The following is a 21,526-nucleotide window of genomic DNA, read 5'->3' as shown; positions in this document are numbered from 1 at the left end:
ACTTTTTCCCAAATGTTGTTGGATTGGTTCTGAAAACCAAAATGGTCGGTGTAAAGGATATCAAAACCAAAAACGTTGGCAGAGCGGTTCCCAGAACCAAATGGAAGTTCCCGGAAATATTTCTCGGAACTGTCCTGACATGGGCAGGCAGTTCTGAAAACTCAATTGTGGTATGCCAAGGACTGCGGGATGCGCAGCCATTTATACCATTTGATATATATTTGAAATATCCCCCAGTTGCTTTCTCCGACCGGAGACTTGAAATTCCCCCAGTTGCCTCCACAACTCGCCCATCATTGATCCCCTCTGGAACGAGGCCCTCCGCCGCTGGAAACTCCTCTTCTCCCTTGTCGGCCATCACCCCTTCTCAAGGAGGCCTGGGGCCAATGGCTCGGCCAGCGCCAATCGTCCGCCACTCGCTTCCTCTCCTGTGTGTGTTCGTGGGTGGGTGCTTACTGGTTTCTTCCCTCTTCAGGAAGCAGAACGTCGACTCGGTGCTCTCGCCGGCCAATCCGGCATGGATGACGGAGTTTGTCGACGAGGCCTACCAGACCATCGTCCTGGCCCACCAGACGGTCACCACGTGGGTCTTCTTCTTCCGGGATTGCGAGCCTGGTGTGTTGAGCCAGGCATTTGTTTTTGTTTTGCAGGGGCCAGTTTGAGGACGAGCAGGTGAAGCGATCCCTGCATCCGCTGATGGTCGAGTTCCTGCGCGAGAAGCGCCGGAGACTGCTGGGCTCGTACAGCCCGAGCCATCTGATCAGCTGGATGAAGCATCCCCCGCCGGCGCAGGAGAGCGAGCTGGCGGTGGTGGCCATGCGGGCGGCGCCGTTCGACCAGGCCGGCACGCTTGTCCAGCTCGCCATCCGGTTCCGCTCTCGCCAGAGCCTCGAGATCCGCGACGAGCGCGGGCTCGTCGTCTTTGGCTCCCACTCCGAGCCCCAGCCCATCATGGAAGTCAGTCCCCTTTCGTGCCCTTTGTTGCTTCCCTCTGCTGAGCCTGTTTCTCTCTCTCTCCCCAGTACTTTGTCTTCCAGAAGCGGATGGGGCAGGTTGATGAGTCGTTCTGTCTGCTCCAGCAGGTTGACGAGGATCCCAAGCCGGATTGCTTGCCTGTCTAGCATCCCCCCGTAATAAAACTGTGTCTATGACTACCTGAGGCGGTTCTGAGAATATATTAAAAATATCTGAAAATGGTTAGTCCGACTCGTTCCTCAGGACGTCCAGGACTGAGTGTATTGGAAATATTTTGAAAACCATTGAAATTGGTTTTCAAAATATTTTTTTGCACCCGTGGTGTAGCATTCGAAAGCAATTTGGTAAGGTGTTGGCAATCCGTGGTATTTTTGGATTACCCTCCAGTAGAATTCCAGAAAAAATCCAGTGGAAACGCCGACCGTCTGACGACGGTCCCCCCTTGCAGGCAGACACCTCGAAATGATATCGGTTGCCAACCGAAATCATTTCGAAGAACTTCACCCGTGGTGTACATAATATGTATATAAAATGATCTGTCATAACAGTGAGATCACCTCCACACCCTTTTGGCTGGTAGCTCTCCCCCTCGTATAAGCCGACTTGAGGTGAAGTCCCTCCCTTCGGGAGGCGGGCCCTTCGGGCCCCCCCGCGCGTGACTTGTGTCAAGTTCGTCGCGAGAGTCGGCTGAGATTCGTCCGCGCGTCCGAACCGCCCCGAGCTGAGTTCGGAAAGAAACAAACCAAGAAGCCGGCACACTCCCCTACAGAGGTTTTCTATCATGGCCGCCAAACTACCGATCCATGTAGCCATCGGTGAGTGCCCCATGTTCTCGATTTCCGTCCGCGTTTTAAAGGTCTTAGAAGTCAGCCGCTCGAAGGTCCCCCACACTGACACTCTTGATTTGTGTGCGTGGGTGCATGGCAGTCGGCGTCGGCCTGGTTGGCGAGCAGGTTGTCCATCAGTTGATGTCCGCCCGTCTCCGCTCGTGTTTCCGGCTCTGCTCGCTCCACACTTCGCGCCGCCACCTGCAGATCACAGACGGCCTGGCCGACAAAACGGCGTCGGAGCTGATCGAGCAGCTCAAGAACGACCAGTCAGCATCGCAGGCGTACTCGGGAGGGGTTGAGGAAGTGGTGAGCTATCTGACGGAGCCCTCCACGCTCCCTCGGCCGTTGCTCGTCGTCGACTGCACCTCGAGCCAGCCTTTCGCCGACGCTTATCCGCGCATCCTCGCCAGCGACCGCACCCATCTCGTCACGCCTAACAAGAAGGCCTTTTCGGGCCACGAGCAGCTCTACTCGGAGATCGAGAAGACCGTCCAGGGGAACGGCAACTTGGTCTTCAAGGAGGCCACCGTCGGCGCCGGATTGCCGGTCATCAGCACCTTGCGCGAGCTCGTCGTCACCGGAGACCAGTTGACTAAGGTCGAGGGCATCTTCAGCGGCACGATGAGCTATATTTTCAACCAGTTCAGCCAGACTACTCAGACCTCGACCAGCTTTTCCGAGGTCGTCGCGGTTGCCAAGCAGTTGGGGTACACCGAGCCCAACCCCGCGGACGACCTGAACGGCTCAGACGTCGCCCGGAAGCTGGCTATCTTGGCCCGCAATCTCTCCGCCCCTCTCAGTCTACCCCTCGGCTTCGAATCCGTGCCCACGCGCACTCTGATCCCCGAGCCGCTCGTCGATGTTACGGATCCTGCTGAGTTCATGGCCACCCTCCCGCAATTCGACGCCCAGTACGGCAAGTTCAGAGACGAGGCATTCGAGAAGGGCGAGGTGATGAGATACGTTGGAATCATCGACTTGACCGACCCCAGCAAACCGCTGGTCAAGGCCGGGTTGGAAAGGTCAGTCCAATAACGGTTTATGTTCATAGCAAAAGAGTCTTCTGTTGGGCATATAAAAAATATGACACTGATGGGACGCCTCTCCAAAATATAGATACCCTTTCAGTCACCCGTTTGCGACGATGAAAGGCTCAGACAACATCATCTCATTCCATTCCAAACGATACGCCAACAGCCCATTGATCGTCCAAGGCTCTGGAGCAGGCGCCGAAGTCACTGCGATGGGCGTGGTGGGCGACATGATCAAAGTGGCCGAACGGCTCAGCGGTCGCAACATCAACTGATCTTTGGCGGATCAGAGGTTGTTATATGCATATCATGAGTGTGGTTTGGATGTGTACCTGAATGTAGCCTAAGCAATGCTGCTGGAATGAATATAACCTAAACAATTCTGGATTCACAGAATTCCCCATACATAGCTATGTACTTGATCATGAGGATCCCTATCTGACTTGACAATTGGGTGCCTGGCCAACCAAGCAGGTATTAGGGGGTTTCAAAGTAGACCCGCGTCTCATGCAGGTCACTTGACATAACCCAGTTTTGTGGGGAGACTGCAAGTTGACGTTCAACATTTGAGTTGAACGCTGGCTTGCCTTGCCTTGCAAGTGGCATGCGCGGGTCTACTTTGAATCCCGCTATTGTGTTTTGAAAAAAGCTTGGACACTTTTCCAAAATTAGTTCTACACCGGAAAATTTAAAAGCTACACTTTTGGGGTCTGGATACCAGTAGAATCTGTGAGTGAACCCCATTTTTGGCATACATCAAGTGAAGTTGGTGTTTTTGTGATGGAGGGGGGGGGATTACCCAAATCTCCAAGAATTATTCAAAACACAATATGTACACATTTGTACTACTCACTGAGGATGGATTTTCTGCTGCCAACTCAATTTGGTTGCTAGGTAGGAAGAAAACAACATATAAAACCATACAGCTGAAAGTGGTATGGAAAAAACTCTTTTGCAAATACCTAGCCAGTGAGCCGAGATGAGCCCATACATTGAAACCAGCCATCAGAGCCAAGCAAGTAAGTGTGATTCCAGCATGCTGGTGCATACAACAGCTTAGCAGATGAAAATCCTGCTTGGCAAGCAGGTGCTGGGGTGCTTGGCAAGCAGGTGCTGGCTGCCTGCAGTGCCAAGGAGAATGTTTCCTGAGACAGCCGGGTATGTATCAGGCAAGCAGGCACACCTTGTAGCTGCCCCCTGGAAAGGTGTCCTCATTGATGGGGACAGCTTGGGTGGTCCCAGAAATGAAAACTATGTTGACTATGAAAAAGTGCCCAGCCAAAAATCCAAATTCTCTCGGGCTGCAGGCAACAGTGGGCCAGCTACGCTAACAGAAGCTATAGTGTAGCGTAATGTTAGCTTTTTTAGCTACGCTGTGCAAAAGTTACTGTTAGTGTAAGCTGGCTACGCTGAGGAAGCCATTGTGACAAAACACTTTAACAATATTAAATACACAAAAATATATTATAGAGACATTATTACAAAAGAAAGAAATAAGAAATACCTTTTTTACTAAAGTAAAAGGATAAATAACCTCTTCTACAAATATGACACTCAAATCACCCACAAGTGACTTGAGTGCGTTGTATGTTGCTCAATGTCACTCAAACCACCCATGTCAATCAAACCACCCGCAAGTGACTCAAGTGTATGATATATGTCACTTAAAGACCCGTGAGTGAATTAAGGAAATAAGGGTTTACCAATATGTCACTTACCAGTCAATTACATCACAGGTAACTGCTCCCAAGATCAGAGACTTAACATATTTCCAATTCTCCATCAACCGGTACACTATGACTAGGAGCTCCACTGGAACAAGGAAGAAGATTTCCTTCTCTCCCTCCTTCCTCAGCTTATTACCACCATCCAAAAACCTGACCGCCATTGTCTACGCTTCATCACCAGGAAAAAAAAGTAGTCACTTGATGGCAAGTGACATGATGAAGCTTTGTTTTCAGCTCCAACACTGCTCCAATTCTGCTCCTCTCCACCAGCACATCTAGGGCTCACATGACAGGTGTCCGGATCAAAGAAATCAATGTGACAAAACCAGATGATGCTCAGATTTGTCCCTGGCCCAGCTGATGCTCAGATTTTACCCTGGCTCAGCTGATGCTCAGTTTTTGCCCTGTCCCAGCTGATGCTCAGCTTTGGCACTGGCCACCTGATGATCATCTTTGGCCCTGGCACAGCTGATGCTCAGCCTTGGCCGTGGCTCAGCTGATGCTCAGCCTTGGCCGTGGCTCAGCTGATGCTCAGCTTTGGCCCTAGCCTAGCTGATATTCAGCTCTGGTCCTGTCCAAGCTGATTCCCATCTTTTTCCCTGGCATGGCTCAGCTGATACTCAGCAAGCTGAGCATCAGCTGGCCAGCTGGCCCAGGACTGGGTCAAAGCTGAGCATCAGCTGGGACAGGACTAAGAAAAGGCTGAGCAAGGACTGGAACAAAGCTCAGCATCAGCTGCGCCAGGACTAGTACAAAGCTGAGCATCACCTGGGCAAGGACTGGTCAAAAGGGTTTATTCCAATTCTGAGAGTGAGCTGCATGAAAAAGCTGAGTATGATCTGAGCAAAAAAGCTGAGTATGAGCTGGATACCAAAGCTGAGTATCAACTGGAAAGAACTGAGGATCAGTTGGGCTCATCAAAAACTGAACAGGACCTCCTTGGTAAATTGTGGAAGTGAGGAGATGGTTGGGAGATTGGGGTAGATAGTGGATAGATATTGGATAGATGATGGGTAACTGGCTGGAGCTGATTTGATGTCACTTGTCATCAACTGACTATTTTATTTTCCTGGTGCATCTTGATCCTTTTATCAAGAATCCAACAGACCTTGCTTTCAGGATTTTGCTGTCTTAAGCCTGCTCTTACCATTGTTTCTTGAGCTTGAGCTTGTTGTTGCACCAGGAAGGATACACGCAAGTGAGTTTAACCCCTTCCTTGATTTGACCAGCTCTCAAACTGTCAGCCTTAGAGATACATCAAGTATCCAAAAGACTGCAATAACTGAGTAAATAATAATAATTATTAAATTATTATTGCAGAATCAGATTTCTCATCATAATTTAAGGGGGGTCACCCACTCAAAGTAACCCCTTATTCCTATTCCTTCATGTACTAATTGTGTAAATAAGAATTGGCCCCAGAAAGCGCCCAAAAATAGTATTACATACAAAAATTTAGTAAAAACAAACAAAGTACATAAAAATAAACTGTTGTACATTAATGAGTAATATTACTCGTGTAAAAATACCCCGTGAAAGTATTATGTAGACTTTTACTGAAGCTCTTTCACATGACAATTGGTTATAAACATGTCATGTGACAGAGTCAGGGAAATTAGTCTATTCTAATACAAATAAATTGCCCACAGCCAAGCCCTGTTCACCGCTACACCTCAGGATACTCCCATAGGGAGAAAAGGACTTAGTGGTTACGCCCACTGAAGTCCCCTCTATAAATAGAGGCCTATTTGGCCATCAGGAAAAGATCCCCCAGACCATTCACCACCCATAAACCGTAAGTTTGCCATGAATATTCTCCTCTGCTACTACTGTAGCCCTTTTTCCCTTTAAACCATCCCCAGCACGCAAAATCCACTGGATTAAAACTTTTAAATATAAAAAATCCCTTATTAGCATATTTAAAGCTTTATCCTTATAAGTAGTTGCCTTAAGACCTCCGCCTCTGTCAAGCAGCCAATCAGTTTAAGCGCTTACCACCTACTTTTTTACGTCAAATTTATTCCCTGTAATTAATAATTATATATTGTTAATTACATAATAAATCTTCCTCTTTTGAAGAGTGTTTAAAACCCTTGTAGTGTCCATATTTACCACGTAACAAGTTTAGTAATTTACATTACTAGTGTTTACATCAGCACAGTTATAGTGCTAGGGCCCAAAAACCCTTATTGTGACGGGTTTTTGCCCTAAGCTTCATAAACAGAGCTGTCACAAACTATCTATCTTCTGGGATCTCAACCACACCTGCATCACTGGCCCCAGCTTTATCCTTGGAGGGATCTAAACCACCATACTTGTGCCACAGTAATGATAGTGAATTGTGTAACTAAAATTGTTTTGGCAAGACAAATGTGACAGCTTGACAAACGGATGTGAGATATAAGGTACTGGTAGATGAAAGGATGCTAGGAAAAAAGGGGAGGGTTGTTACAGCAGAGATCAAAGTTGCAAGAGTTTAAATGAATGATTTGCCAGCTTTGGAACACTCCTAGGAAGCATCTCAAACTGGATATTTTTTGGGGTGCAAGGGCAATGGATTCCCAAAAATCTGGATAGATAGTTTGATTCAGAGAAACACAACCTTCAAACCACCAAGACAAACAAAAAAACTGGGTAAAAACTGTGGTCTGCAGATGGTTATGACATTGACCCCCACCAAACCTTTCAGATTCTCTCAGGCTAGAGATGGCAATTGGTACCCGGGTACCCGCCGCGTGTCTGGGTACCACCTGCTTTTTTGGTCCAAAAGAGATACCCGTACCCATACTTGGCACCCGCGGCAGCGGTACCCGGGTATTTTTGGCGGGTACCGGTGGTACCCGCCAAGTTATTTTTTGTAGGTATGTACCTGCTCACCAAGAGGAATCCCTCTTGGGCCTTGGCAAGCTGGTATCCGTATACCTGCCTCCAAGAGGGGATTCATCTTGGTGAGCAATTATACATACCAGCTCGCCAAGAGAGATTCCTCTTGGCGAGCACTGGTATACACAACACCAGTTCGCCGAGAGGGATTCCTCTTGGCAAGCACTGGTATACACACACCAGCTTGCCAAGAGGGATTCCTCTTGGCGAGCAGGTACATTCACTAGCTTGCCCAGATGGATTCCTCTTGGGGGCCGCAAGCTGGTATATGTATACTGTCAGCTGGCTACTATGTCAGAGCCACCATGACATAATATCAAAAGCAAACATGAAATATTATTGCGTAAGAAAGATACACTAGTACTGCTATTACTTATAATTAGACATATAAAACCTGGAATATTATTCCATATTCTGAATCTAAGCCTAATTTAACCTAGGGTACCTCACTTCAAGGTACCCTTAATTGTTATTCCTTCCTTGTGTAAATTGACTTCAAAAAGCTTAACAGGTGCACCACGTCCCGTGTGAATGCACCTGTATGCTTATAAACATAACCATATATGCTTTTACCCCAGTTTCAGTGACGAAACTGAGGTGTTATGTTTAGTTTAGAAGATAGCCCAACTTAGGTTGAGTTAAATCTAAACCCGCGTGCTGCGCACTACGCCCAAAGACGGCACAGAGCTCCAAACATGAATGAAACCCCAAAAGGGCTACCTGTACATTACAGCACGACCACCAGGGAAGTAATGACATCAAGTCTGCCCCTCCACGTGAAACACTACATACATTACATAAGCTGTACATATGTAATGATGTCACATGGATGTAAACAGAATATTCCTGACACAGCAGAAGGACTAGTACATGCACAGTACACTAGATTGGGAAATACTGTGGCCTATTCTGGAACAAATGGCCACATGTCTCAGCCCCTTCTGTACCACACATGTAGCAAGGTTGAACTGTGGTATCAAAATATTGATTTAGTCTCCCTTGGCACACCCCCAAAGGGTTTCAAGCCTCTATGGCGCCATCAACACGGCAAAAAACCTGTTTGCAGGCGCCCACAAGTTGGCCAGTGCCCCTGAGGCTCCCCTGGGCGCCCCAGAGGGCTGCAAAAGGTATTTAAAGAGCCCTCTGTCCGCCCAAATAGCCCTTTCCTCATTCTATCACACCCACTTTGATTATTACCCGCTTCCAACACGTGCTCAACACTTGTTCTCTGCCTGGTAAGATCCATAGTTGCTGATTTTAGCCACATTCCTTCGTCTGAATCTGCTCAGATTCACCCCAGAAGAACCTCAAGACTTTAAGGGCTTAATTCTAGTAAGTTTAACCCCTTCTCTTGAGATTCTCCACCATTCCTTACTGGGATTTAAACCACCCCTGTTCACAGGCCCCAGTGTGTACTTTTGAGGGATTAAACACCCCTGATTTATCAGGCCCCTCTTAAATTTAATTATATTAATTTTATTAATATAATTACTCTATTTTTTGCCCATATTTTTACGCCATAATTACCAATATATCATTTGAATTATCCCTTGGACTTTTGTCCCAGAGTTTTATACTCTTTTGTACTAGTTTTGCACCACGTGTAGCTAGAAGGAGTAGTCCTTGGCATCACGGAGGCTGACATATACCTGCTTGCCAAGAGGGATCCCTCTTGGGAACCGGCGAGCTGGTACATGTATACCTGCTTGCCAAGAGGAATCCCTCTTGGCGAGCTGGTGTGTGTATACCTGCTCGCCCAGAGGGATTACTCCCGGCCAGCTGGTGTGTGAATACACCACAGGCAAAGCTCAACAAAATGATTTCAATTTCCAGCCAGTATCATTTTGGTTTGTCTGCCTGCAAGGGGGGACCATTGCCAGACGGTTGGCGTATCCACTGGAAAATTCCAGGAACCCTACTGGAAGGCAATCCAAAATTATTTTGGATCCCCAACACACTTCTGAATTGCTTTTGTGTGCAATTTGGAATGGTTACGGGCCGTCTCAGGTTTTGGAAGGCTCAAAACAAGGTTTGGGCAAGTTAGGTGGACAAAAGGGAGGCTTTAACATGCAACATCCTTCTGATCAACCCCAACTGACACAGCGGGCAATTGGGTGTTGCACGCAGTCCGCAGCAACACCCGCATAAAGGGGGTCCCCTTGGCTCAGGTGTTGCTGCGGGCTGCGTGCAACATCCGATTGCCTGCTGTGTGAGCTCCTTGCCAACTGCCCTAGACACATTGTGGTTTGGTGGTGCTGTTTTATATATATGACCATGCTTCTGTGAGGCGTGGTCAGCCATATTTGGAAATATTCCAGGGAAAATCCCAGCCATATTTGGAAATATTCCGGGGAAAATCCAGGGAAAAAACTGGAATGGTCTGTTTCCTGGAATGAAGTCGAATCAATTTTGACTTCATTCCATTTTGGACGCTACCCAAATTGTGATTGGAATGTCTCCGGTCCTTTGACCATACCGGAAGCATTCCAATTGGTTTTTGGTCTTTCAACCATACCGGAACAATTCCAATTGGTTTTTGGGTTTTCCTACCATCCAGTAAATTTTCTGGATGGAAACTTTGAATCTTCACCCGTGGTGTACCTGCTTGCCGAGAGGCTGCTCGCCGAGAGGCTGCTTGCCAAGAGGAATCCCTCTCGGCGAGCTGGTGTGTGCATACCAGTGTTCCCTCTTGGCAAGCATGTGTGAATGTATTTACCAGCTTGCCAAGAGGCTGGGCTGATATACACGCACTAGCTCTCCAAGAGGGATCTCTCTTGGCCAGCTGGTGGAGCCGCAGCCGGGGATATCACACAGGACAGGGGGGCGGGGACATCCACAGAGGTAGCATTATTGGCGGGTATCAAACGGCGGTACCCGGGTACCTGCCTAAAAATTGCACAAAAACGGACACCCGTACCGCACCCGCGGCGGCGGTACCCGCCACCCTGGTGAGTACCCGCCGGCGGGTGCCGGGTACCGCCGCGCGGGTACCCGTTTGCCATCTCTATCTCAGGCCAAATGTCCTGATTAGTTCTAAGTCCTCCCCCTGCGGGAGAGATCTTGATGCTATGCATCTCAATTCTCAACCAGGCCAAATGGGAGCCCCCCCTGGCTGCAGCGGGGACAAGGACTTTGACAAGTTTGTACAACCAAGGGGGGGGGGGGGGGGCGCATGGTGCACTCCACATTTTTTTGGAGTGCACTTCTGCACACTCCAATATTTCCTGAAGTGAAAATAGTTCACTCCATTTTTGGTGTGCAAAAAGGCTGACCTTAATTTTTCTTCCCATGTGAACTTGTTGATTTTCTTTCAATTATCTTTCTCAGATTACAAGAAAAAAAACTTGAACAAAAATTGCATCTCAGATCTCTCAAAAACCCGCCTATTTTTTCTACTCCACAATAAAACAAAGCCATGTATCAGACCACTCATGCTGCCCCAGCCCCAAAAAGGGTCAGGGTTGAGCTCGGAGGAGTAAAGATGCCGTGTTGCTGATATTAATGAGTAGGGTGTTGAGGAATAGCAGTGCATTAAAGAAAGAGAGGAGAGAAGGGCATGCTAAAGTATGAAGCTTTCGACGACCTCGTTCGTCCTCTCGACAGAGCATGCACAATAATATCTTCTTTGGACTGTGTCCCTTTATACATCCAGCGCTCACCCACTCGACCCCCCCCTGCCAACAAGAATGACAATAAACACAGAATAAACCTTGCTGGCCGTCGTCATGATCCTTCGATTTCTTCCACTTGCTCTCGCTCGCGATATTCCAGGCCTAGACGGAGCTGTTCTTCGGTCCCGGGTCGGATCCGAAGCCATTGCCTATGGAGACGTGTGAAAGAATGGATCAGGGGTCTGGGGTTATGGGTGAAGGGAGGAAGTGAGGGGTAGAACTTACATTCGGGGCCCACTGCGGGCACGCTCGCTGACGCGGAAACCATATATCCTAGGCCCGTAGATCTTGGATTGAGCTGAGTTGTAGGTCGTAACAGAGTCGGTCATGAAGCCGGACTTGGATTGAAGATCGCACGGCGGTTCGGGGGAGGACAGGGAGGCTGGAGGCCAGGGGACTAGGATCGAGGGGCTTTCGCGAAAGGTTTGGAAGAGCAGATGGGGAAAGGAGGTGCCGAAGTAAGCACCTATGAGAAAAAAGAGGGAGCAGATCGACGATCAGATTGCTTTTCATCAACACGCGGTTATGGCAGTAATGTTCAGAAGGCTGACCATCGATGCAATGGTATCTGCTACTCGGCGGGTGGTAGATGTCCATGCAGTTCGGACAGAACAAAACAACCTCGCCGTCCCCTGGTGTATCTGACCTTCCACATGGCACAACCTTGGAGGGTTGGCAGTACACACGGGGACAATAGCCGAAATGAGCACTTTCGTACTTGGCATTCTATGGGAAAAAAGGATGGCCAGCATCGATGAGCCGCCCATAATCCCTACTACTCTTGACCCGAAAAAAAGGGGGGAAAAACTAGTGGTTCCTCACCATCTGGGATAATCCTTGCCGTGTCATGATGTACCGTTGATGGATCAAACCGTAGAGGATTTCTGCCGAACTTTCGACCAGCGACACCTCGGGTACCTTAACGCTGTCATCTTCTGATCCTCCAGTCAGGCAACGCGTCGGTATGATGTATGAAGTGAAAAGGAGGTCTGGAGATTGGAGATTGACTGACCAGGCTCGACATCCAAGATCATCTCCAGAGCCTCTTTATAGAATGGGACGTATGTCGTGAGACCTGTCAGATTGAAATCATCCTCGATAAAGTCCTCTGCCACTTCGGCAAAGTATTCGTGGCCGGCGAGGGAGCAAAACCAAGATATCCAGGTGAGCGAGTCGGTCACAGAAGCCGATGTGTCCGTATCTTCGGACGAAGGGTGGGGCCACGTATACATGCTCATTAGCCGAGATAAAAATCGGTCGCAATCAGAGACGATATCTTTCCGTACCATAATTTAGGTCCTCTCGTGGGGCCACTCTTCCTGTACTGAGTTGCTCTTGTGCGCTATCGTCGATCACCAGATTCTCGTCGGGCTCTACGGGCTCCTCTACCATACCACCAACATTCTCCTGCTCTTCTTGATCGACCTCTTCCTCCTCTTCCTCTTCCTCTTCTTCCTCTTCCTCTTCTTCCTCCTCCTCCTCTTCTTCTTCCTCTTCTTGCTGCTCAGCGGTTCTAGGCTTTCCTCCGACTGGTACGTTGCTGTTGTCCTTCCGTTGCTGGGTCTTTGATCCCGATTGGTTATGTTTCTCGCCTAGGTCTGAGGATCGGTGTCTTGCCTCGTGGTCCATTGGGAAGGGAAGTGGTAATCGGCGGTTCGACTTTCCAGCGTGAGCCTGCAATAGCAAACTTTTCCAGGGGATGGGTCGAAGTTGGGATGGCGGGGCCCGGGGGTCGGCTCGTTTTCGGCGTGCCATAGGGCATCTGTAACCACATGACCACATACATACATACATACATACAAATATGTATAACCCCATAGCTCAAAATATCGCCAACCGGCAGCAACCGGCTTTGAGGGGGCAAACTCAAACTAAAGCAAACCTGGGCAAACTGCAACCATCAATCATAGAGCCAGTCTTGAGGAGCTCGTGGAAATTCTGCAGTGTATAGAGAACATGTACCTGTAATAGCCTTTAAATTGTAATCCTAAACGCGGTATGTGGTATGCACCCGGGGTCCCGGTTTCAAGGTTCCCAACTCAGCGAAGCCCATGAGAGCACATGGCTTGCCTGAAGTGACTTGCGCAAAAAATGTAAAAACAGAGGAGCACACTTCATTTATAATGGATTTTATGATCCTTGCGGTGGAATTGTCACCCTTAGTCACCCATGCAAACAACATGATGGGCAAGCTGAGCAGTTCTGAGGAATGAGTGCATTGGTCAATCATAGGGTCTACACATAAATTCCTTGTGGGTTCAATTTCCATCTGACAGGCTTTCTCCTGTGGTCGCTTGGGCAAAGAGCTCAAATAATTTGTCCCTTAGGGTAAAAATGAAGGGAGTTGAAAAATCGACTCCCATAAATTAATTTATCAACTCCCAAAACGTGTTTACGTCGCGGGGACCGTCTCACGACGTCCAACCCGGGTCCGCGGGACCAAATTTTGACCCGCGCGGATTTCGGGAGTCGGAAAATTAATTTTGCTATCCAGAATGGGAGTCGGAATTTTAATTTCACAAAAAATGCCAAAAAATAAAGAAAAATTTATACCTCCTCACTGGGGCGCCCAAAGCCCCCCAAAATTTTACAGCAGTCAGAAAGTGCTCTTAAGAGCACATGGTGAGCTGCACGGCAGTAGAAAACCCCAGGAAATGGGTGTGCTACTGTGGGTCTAATTTTGGGGATTTCCTACTAAGGAAATCCGCCAAAGCATTAGCTATGGTGCCCCAAAGCCCCCCAAAGCTTTACAGTGCGCAGAAATACCGCTGGAAAGAACCTTGTGAGCTTTTTGAAAGTAGCACACCCCAGGCAAGTCACGTGCAGCTGGGGGTCTAATTTGGCGGATTTCCTACTAAGGATATCCGCCAGAACCAGCTACTGTGCTGCAAAGTGCACCAAATTTTGGATCATCAAGTTAAGTAATATGTACTAAAACATTTAGCTGCAAGGCGGTAGCCCACCAACAGAAATAATTTTGGGTCAGCTGGGGCTTTTGGTCATATCTACTACTAATTGCCTCCACCATAGTTATTAGTCCCTCTGCCACAGTTATTGGTCCCTCTGCCACAGTCAGTTGTCCCTCTGCCACAGTTATTAGTCCCTCCACCAAATTGAATAGTGCCTCTGACACAGTTATTAGTCCCTCTGCCACAGTTATCAGTCCCCCCGCCACAGTTATTGGTCCCTCCACCAGCTATTAGTCCCTCTGCCTATTAAATGTGGCAGAGGGACTAATATCTGTGGCAGACAAACTATTAACTGTGGTTGAGGGACTAATAAATGTGACGGGGGGACTAATAACTGTGGCGAAGGGACTAATAACTGTGTTGGAGGCACTATTCAATTTGGCGGAGGGACTACTAACTGTGGCATAGGGACAAATTACTGTGGCAGAGGGACCAATAACTGCGGCGGAGGGACTAATAACTATAACGGAGGCAATTATTTGTTGTGATGCTAAAAACCGGGTCGGGGACCCGAAGTGTCTGCACGGGTTTGCGGAGGTCGCGGGCTGCGTATTCCGCAAGGCTGGGGCGGAGCGGCACAGTGCGGAATATTTCCACGAGGCGGAGCGCAGGGCTATGTCCTTGGCGCGGCGGCGGCGGAGCTGGACTCAACTTAAGCAGGCCGGCGTGGACTGGATAGTATAGGCTGTGACTGGGGGAAGCCGTGGCAGCCAAAGCGGGCTACATCAGCGGGCATAGCTGGGGTGGAGGCGGTGTGTGGGATCCCAGCATTGAAGGCTGGACAGGGGCGAGGAAGCTAAGGCAAGAGGAGTCTGATGGAGGGTGATGACGTGCGGCAATGTTGACAGAAGATCCGCGTGAGAGCGGAATGGGCGGATGACGTGCGTGGTTTTGGGAGCGGGGCTTGGCGGATGGCATGCATGAGGGGCGGGCGGAGGAGGATGGTTTTCTTTCTCACATTAGGGGGTTTCAAAATTGATCCAGGAAGCGTTCCAGGTCGGAGTTTCCAGGAAAAATGAGCGACCTAGAACGCTTCCTGCGGACCTGATCTCCTTCTTCCTATGCCCTTCCAGGACATCCAGGAAAGCAGGAAATCAGGAAATTAAAAGAGGACAAAAGAGGATAAATCCCACCTTTCTTCTCAAACCCTGGACCCCCGCCTTTTTTTTGACACCCCTACATCATCTTTCCCACCGCCGCACACTAACTTCGAGCAAATTTTTGTACACCGCCCGCCATGCTAGAAAGTACCTCCCGCTCAACAGTGATATCAAGCAGTCGAGACTCAACCCAGAGGAGTCCCTCCCGGTCGACAGCCATATAAGGCAGTTGGCTGGGAGCAGTACCTCCCGGTCGGCAACCACATACATACAAGAGTCGACCGGGAGGAGTCTCTCCCGGTCGACAGCCATAAAAGGCAGTTGACCGGGAGCAGTAACTCCCGGTCGACAGCCATATAAGGCAGTCGACCGGGAGCAGTACCTCCTGGTCGACAATAACATACATACAAGAGTCGACCGGGAGGAACCGGGAGGAGTCCCTCCCGGTTGACAGCCATATCGAGCAGTCATCCGGGAGGGACTGGAGCAGTAGTACAGTACCTCCCGGTCAACAGCCATATAAGGCAGTCGACCGGGAGCAGTACCTCAGGGTTGACAGCCATATAAGGCAGTTGACCGGGAGCAGTACCTCCCGGTCAACAACCACATGCATACAAGGGTCAACCGGGGGGAGTCCCTCCCGGCCGAGGACTTCTCCCGGTCGACTGCCTTATATGGCTGTCAACAAAGGCAGTTGACCGGTGTGGAACTACTTAAATGGGAGAATAGAGCTGGGAAGGGAAATGTATAACTACACTAGTACTACTGTAAGCTATGCCAAGGATGCTGATATAAGAGCTGCCTTCCTGACTAATACTACTGGGGATGAGTGTAACACTAAGAAAAAGAAGAAAGGTGTGGCTTTTCTACTATAATCTTAGACTGACTAATACTATGAGCTGACTAATTGTACCTGTAGGGTATGAGGAGGAGTGGAGGAGTAGTGGGGGGCAAAGATGAAAGGTGATGTGCAAATGTGAATGATATATGCAGGGGGATATATTTCTGGTATGTATGAAAGTGTATAAGATGTGTGAATGGCAATGTTATCTAATGGTGTGGTGAAATATGTACTGATGAAGGTGTATCTAATGGTGTGGTGAAAAGGTCATACAGGGTGTATGGAGTAGAAATTCAATGTGGGGATACAACATATAGAGGGGAGTATATATGTGAGGAAATACAACAAGGGGAAATCATGATGAGCACAATGTGACAAGGTCTGAAGATGAGAAATGATGAAATGTAATGATGAAGTGAAGTAATGATGAGCACTATGTAATGTAATGATGAAGTGAAGTAATGATGAGCACTATGTAATGTAATGATGAAGTGAAGTAATGTTGAGCACTATGTAATGTGTAATATATGTAGCTATGGTGATGATGACTGGAATATGTAATGTAGATGAAATGTGAGAAGCAGGAAAATACCAATGAAACTGTATATGCTAATAACTTCTGATCCAAAGGGAATTTCAGGGTGGTATGAGTGAGTGACTAGGGGTAAAATGAGGTGTAGAATCTGAATCTGGAATAATAATGATGATATGTGAGGGATATGTATGATATGAGAATGGTGATATGAGTGGGAACAGGGTTACCACACCGGGAGCAGTACCTCCCGGTCAACAACCACATACATACAAGAGTCGACCGGGAGGAGTTCCTCCCGGCCGACAGCCATATCAGGCAGTCATCCGGGAGGGACTTCTCCCGGTCAACTGCCTTATATGGCTGTCAACAGGGAAAGTCCCTCCCAGTCGACAGCAATTAGAGCAGTCGGAATTGTTGCAGTTTGAGCTAATTTGAAACTGCTGATGAAAAAAAAAATGTACAAGAAATTCCAATGAGGTCAGATCAACTTGTGGTTGCGTGGAGGGGATGAGCTGGTCCTTTGGGGACCCCAAAGGCATGGGACAAAACATGTTAAAACTGATAATCATTTCCAGGTCTTGTTCTTCTGGGTTCAAATGCAGGAAGTTCCTCTTTCTGGGGGTCTCAATGTAGAACCTCCAGGAATTATTTTTTGGCTGTGTTTTGGCTTTCCTGGAGTTTGGACCTGGAACGCTTCCTGGATCAATTTTGAAGCCCCCTATTGTTTTCCTTTTTGCACGGAGGGGGGGGGGAGAGTTTTCCCAATCCATCATCTCATGTTTGTTCTTCTTCATGGATTCTGGTTATTCTTGTTATTCTTGTTACTCTGGTACAGATTCCTTACGGCGGAGATTTTACCACTTGCGGCGGAGTTGTTTTGACTTGCGGAGTTTGTCTTTTGTGTACTTTATGGCGGATTTTATGGTTTATTGCGGCTTTTCTACGTGTCTTTGCGGTTATGTATACATTAGTTTACTTGCTCTTTGATCATTGCGCCCCTACATGTACTTCCGGAGCAGAGCTGAGTTTCCCAGATCACCCAACTTTACCCGGGAAACATCTTGGAGCAGCGGAGGTCCTGACATTTCTACACAGGGATCTCTCTTGTTCACCACATTGTAGATATGACCAAAAGCCCCAGCTGACTCAAGATCATTTCTGTTGGTGGGTTACTGCCTTGCAGCTAAATGTTTTAGTACAGATTATTTAACTTGATGATCCAAAATTTGGTGCACTTTGCAGCACAGTAGCTGGTTCTGGCGGATATCCTTAGTAGGAAATCCGCCAAATTAGACCCCCAGTTGCACGTGACTTGCCTGGGGTGTGCTACTTCCAAAAAGCTCACAAGGTTCTTTTCAGCAGTATTTCTGCGCACTGTAAAACTTTGGGGGGCTTTGGGGCACCATAGCTAATGCTTTGGCGGATTTCCTTAGTAGGAAATCCCCAAAATTAGACCCACAGTAGCACACCCATTTCCTGGGGTGTGCTACTGCTGTGCAGCTCACCATGTGCTCTTAAGAGCACTTTCTGACTGCTGTAAAATTTTTGGGGGCTTTGGGCGCCTCAGTGAGGAGGTATAAATTTTTCTTTATTTTTTGGCATTTTTTGTGAAATTAAAATTCCGACTCCCATTCTGGATAGCGGAATTAATTTTCCGACTCCCAAAATCCGCGCGGGTCAAAATTTGGTCCCGCGGACCCGGGTTGGACGTCGTGAGACGGTCCCCGCGACGTAAACACGTTTTGGGAGTCGATAAATTAATTTATGGGAGTCGATTTTTCAACTCCCAAAATGAAGTGGTAAGTTTTAATCAGTAAAATTATCTCTAAAGTTGACGTTGGATAACTATGCAGTGGTTCTCTTAGTGCCATCATCATCAGGACACGAGGGCTGCACATTCCATTGATGATCCGTGGGTCCGGTCATCAACAGGAGTGTGCTACTATCGCTTGAGACAGTGGTTTGAAGCCTCCTGTGTTTATGGTCATAGGCACGCAACGTAGCGCAACTCCGGGAAATGAACCCGTCGAGGTGGCGACGAGAGATGAACTCAGCAGACGAAATTCCGGTCATCGACCCGAAAGGGCCGTCGAAACCCTAGTCACAACATCCTGTGGAGTTTGCAAAGGCAGGGCTTGGTAGGCTTCTGTTTGCTTTATTGCGAAGTTACAAGCCGGCCCCAGTAATCATTGAAAGTTCATGATCAACAAATTATGTAGAAAGACGTTTCGAGACGGACACTCAAGCAAACCTTCTGAAGCAATATTTCAATACACAGAAGTCCGGTATATTTCAGAAAATGGGTTTTCTAAAGCGATCTCTACCACAACTCAAGCCCGGAGACATGAAATCCCAACGATACATTCGGAAACTGTATAATACGATACAAAATCAGTAGAGAATCATTTCGTCGTCGATGGTTTTTTGATTTTCGCCCTGCGCATGAGCACCTCGAGGCTCACATAGTAAAATAATCAATATCGCAGCCATACGCCCTTTTCTTGGCGATAGTATCAAGAGACCTATTTAGGTCGAACTTTAGTGAGTCCCTGTTCTCTGTGAGACAGAGACCCTGGGGGGCCCTCCTCCAGAGATGCTTTGTTAAGCTCGATTTAGGTAGGCTCAGACAAATCCACGACCGGTGTACTTCAAGGCTTGTGAGACCCAGGATATGTAGTGAAAAATAATTTGACCTGTTGCACATGGAATGGACGAGATAAGACCTGATAAGACTTGAAGACTACCACAGAAGAGAAGAACAATCAGTCTCATGAAATTTTTCAAGTCTCGAGGTTTCGAGATAAGTCGCGGGTTATTTTAAAAGCGTTACACTTGGTAAGACGTGTTCCATGAACAAAGGTTGAGCTATATTGGGCAGATGAAACAGAATGCCCAGGCTTTTGTTGGAGGGAAATGTTATTTTCCGTTCTCGTGGTGGGCAAAATGGTCCTCGTCCCCAGTGCTCGTCAATCCGACCACTTCACAAGCAAGATTCTGGTATTCCAATCCATCTCGATTTTCATTTCGCCTTATCAAAATCCATTCACAAAAGCAAATTTACCACCGTGTGTTTAAAATCAGTAAGCTCAGCAGCCATGAAATGGGACAATTCTTTCTTTCTTGGTTTTGTACTGCTCATCATCGCTTCCACCGCCAAGGCAACTGATCAGTTCCAGTACCCTGTCCGAAAGCATTTGGATCTCTCAACAGAATTGTCCTTGAAATTGAATTCAAATGATGATTTCATACATCCCAAACACACAGATGGATACATCAAGTCGCGAGAATACGATTTCATGTCTCTTTCTACGCAATCAACTTCAAGTGGACGTGGAAAAGCCCTCAAAACCAACGAAGAATCCAAAGTGTTCTCCCCCGAAGACGCAGCCGGAACTTCAGCAAGACGTCCCGAAAGCAGTTTCTTGTATCGATCGCTCACCAATTCCGATGCCGAAAGTCAGATGGCCAGCAACCTTCAGATAAGAAAAAGGCCCAGCAGGCCAGCAATATTGCAATCAGCAAGCCAGAGACTTTGGGATACGAATGTGGCCACAACTAGACTAGATGATCAACCAAAATCGCAACCAGACGGCTGGTTCCTGAAGTCCGCGGAAAGGGCTTCCACTCAATCAAGGGTGGAGCCCCTCCGACCTGAAGAAATTTCTACAGCTCAAGACTTACTGTCTAAGGTTGGCCAACATCATGAAACCTCTTCGGTTCCTCATCACTCTTTAATACCCGAGCCAGAAATACAGGCAGTCAGAAAAAGTTTCAATCTGAGAAATAATGCGCCGTTTGAAACCATCGAATCTTACCAGCCAACATCTTCACAGTTCAAGGCGATGCCCGCAATAATCAAACCAGTTGCCCAGTATCCCCGTCCCGCTACCGGGGTTACTCCAAGAATGAACACCAACCCATGGGAAGTTTTGTCACGGTTACAGCCTCCTGGTCATCTCAGAATGTCTCAATCCCATTTGATCTCCAACATTCAAGATGATATCCTAGTCAGATTCCCGAAATCACAGCAATTGGAATTGTCAAATAATACACCAGAAATCTTGACTGATTTGGAAAGAGCTGGGATAAATCTTGGAAACATGGAAGAAGAAGTTGAAAGCTCAATGTATCTTAAAACTCATTCCCAAAAAAGCACTACAGCCAATGTTGCAAGGTTAAACTTTGACATGGATATTTTCAAGATTGATGATCAAATCAAGATACCCCCTTCAATCCAAGAAGACAACATATCACACCTACGCAACAAGCTGAAAAAACTCCTCAAACCTGTAGAAGGGGATTTTTCAGAAGCAGATCAACTTAAAACAGCCGCTAGTATTTTGAGACAGCATCATGAAGGAGCGTCAGCTGGAGTGATTTCACGCAGAATTGAAATGTTCATGTATTCTATGGATACTTGGTACAAATATTGGAAACAAGCAGCAAATATTGACATAAAAAACTGGGATCGTCATGATTTTTTCTTTGGAATTGCTAATGTTGGCCCCGTTTTCCTGGTTTATGTTGAGATTCTTATTGCAATACTACCTACAAAGAAATCCCAACAATTGGAAGAGATCCTTGACTATCAAAAAGAAATGGCAAATGCCATGAAATTGCTTGAAGAATTCAGAAACTACTTTCAAGACCCTCATTCAGTCAAAAACGTTGGAGAAATCTGGAAATCAAAACGGTTTGCAGCTGAAGTTTTCTCCTGTAAAAAGAGACAAAGATCAGCGGGTATGTTGGTGTGGCACATGATAGAACTATGGATGGAAAGGGAACAAAAAACTCTCTGGTTGACATTCAAAAATAAAGATGGATACCAACTCACCAATCATTTGAAGAGATTTGTGAATAACATCTTTTTCTATGGAATCAAAGGTTTGACAGAACAAGCCCAGAACATCATCAGAAAACAAAGTATTCAAACCCTCAGACAAGTCAATAAATTGTTCTCCTGA

At 47.5% G+C, this 21,526-nt stretch overlaps 5 protein-coding genes across 5 annotated transcripts; 3 read left to right on the top strand and 2 right to left on the bottom strand.

Moving 5' to 3' along the window:
- Nucleotides 1–386: 386 nt before the first annotated feature.
- Nucleotides 387–1,121, top strand: PtA15_8A251 (uncharacterized protein; the record flags this gene model as incomplete). The annotated part of the gene is made up of 4 exons (XM_053171661.1): nucleotides 387–407; nucleotides 483–583; nucleotides 651–957; nucleotides 1,023–1,121. The coding sequence occupies 4 exons, from the start codon at nucleotides 387–389 to the stop codon at nucleotides 1,119–1,121; spliced, it is 528 nt and encodes a 175-aa protein (XP_053022902.1).
- A 635-nt stretch (nucleotides 1,122–1,756) lies between these two features.
- Nucleotides 1,757–3,111, top strand: PtA15_8A250 (uncharacterized protein; the record flags this gene model as incomplete). The annotated part of the gene is made up of 3 exons (XM_053171660.1): nucleotides 1,757–1,790; nucleotides 1,903–2,827; nucleotides 2,922–3,111. 3 exons carry the CDS (start codon nucleotides 1,757–1,759, stop codon nucleotides 3,109–3,111), a joined length of 1,149 nt encoding a protein of 382 aa, XP_053022901.1.
- Nucleotides 3,112–11,169: 8,058 nt separating this feature from the next.
- Nucleotides 11,170–12,509, bottom strand: PtA15_8A249 (uncharacterized protein; the record flags this gene model as incomplete). Its single annotated transcript, XM_053171658.1, has 6 exons — nucleotides 11,170–11,266; nucleotides 11,343–11,583; nucleotides 11,669–11,843; nucleotides 11,940–12,052; nucleotides 12,130–12,318; nucleotides 12,404–12,509. The coding sequence occupies 6 exons, from the start codon at nucleotides 12,507–12,509 to the stop codon at nucleotides 11,170–11,172; spliced, it is 921 nt and encodes a 306-aa protein (XP_053022900.1).
- A 187-nt stretch (nucleotides 12,510–12,696) lies between these two features.
- On the bottom strand, nucleotides 12,697–12,891 carry PtA15_8A248 (uncharacterized protein; the record flags this gene model as incomplete). Its single annotated transcript, XM_053171657.1, has 1 exon — nucleotides 12,697–12,891. One exon carries the CDS (start codon nucleotides 12,889–12,891, stop codon nucleotides 12,697–12,699), a length of 195 nt encoding a protein of 64 aa, XP_053022899.1.
- A 6,766-nt stretch (nucleotides 12,892–19,657) lies between these two features.
- Nucleotides 19,658–21,526, top strand: PtA15_8A247 (uncharacterized protein; the record flags this gene model as incomplete). The annotated part of the gene is made up of 1 exon (XM_053171656.1): nucleotides 19,658–21,526. The coding sequence occupies one exon, from the start codon at nucleotides 19,658–19,660 to the stop codon at nucleotides 21,524–21,526; it is 1,869 nt and encodes a 622-aa protein (XP_053022898.1).

This window comes from Puccinia triticina, chromosome 8A (assembly GCF_026914185.1).
Source record: "Puccinia triticina chromosome 8A, complete sequence".
In the NCBI taxonomy this organism is placed as follows: Eukaryota; Fungi; Basidiomycota; class Pucciniomycetes; order Pucciniales; family Pucciniaceae; genus Puccinia; species Puccinia triticina.
Note: the sequence above shows the minus strand (reverse complement) of the source record. Positions and strands in the feature narration are given on the sequence as shown.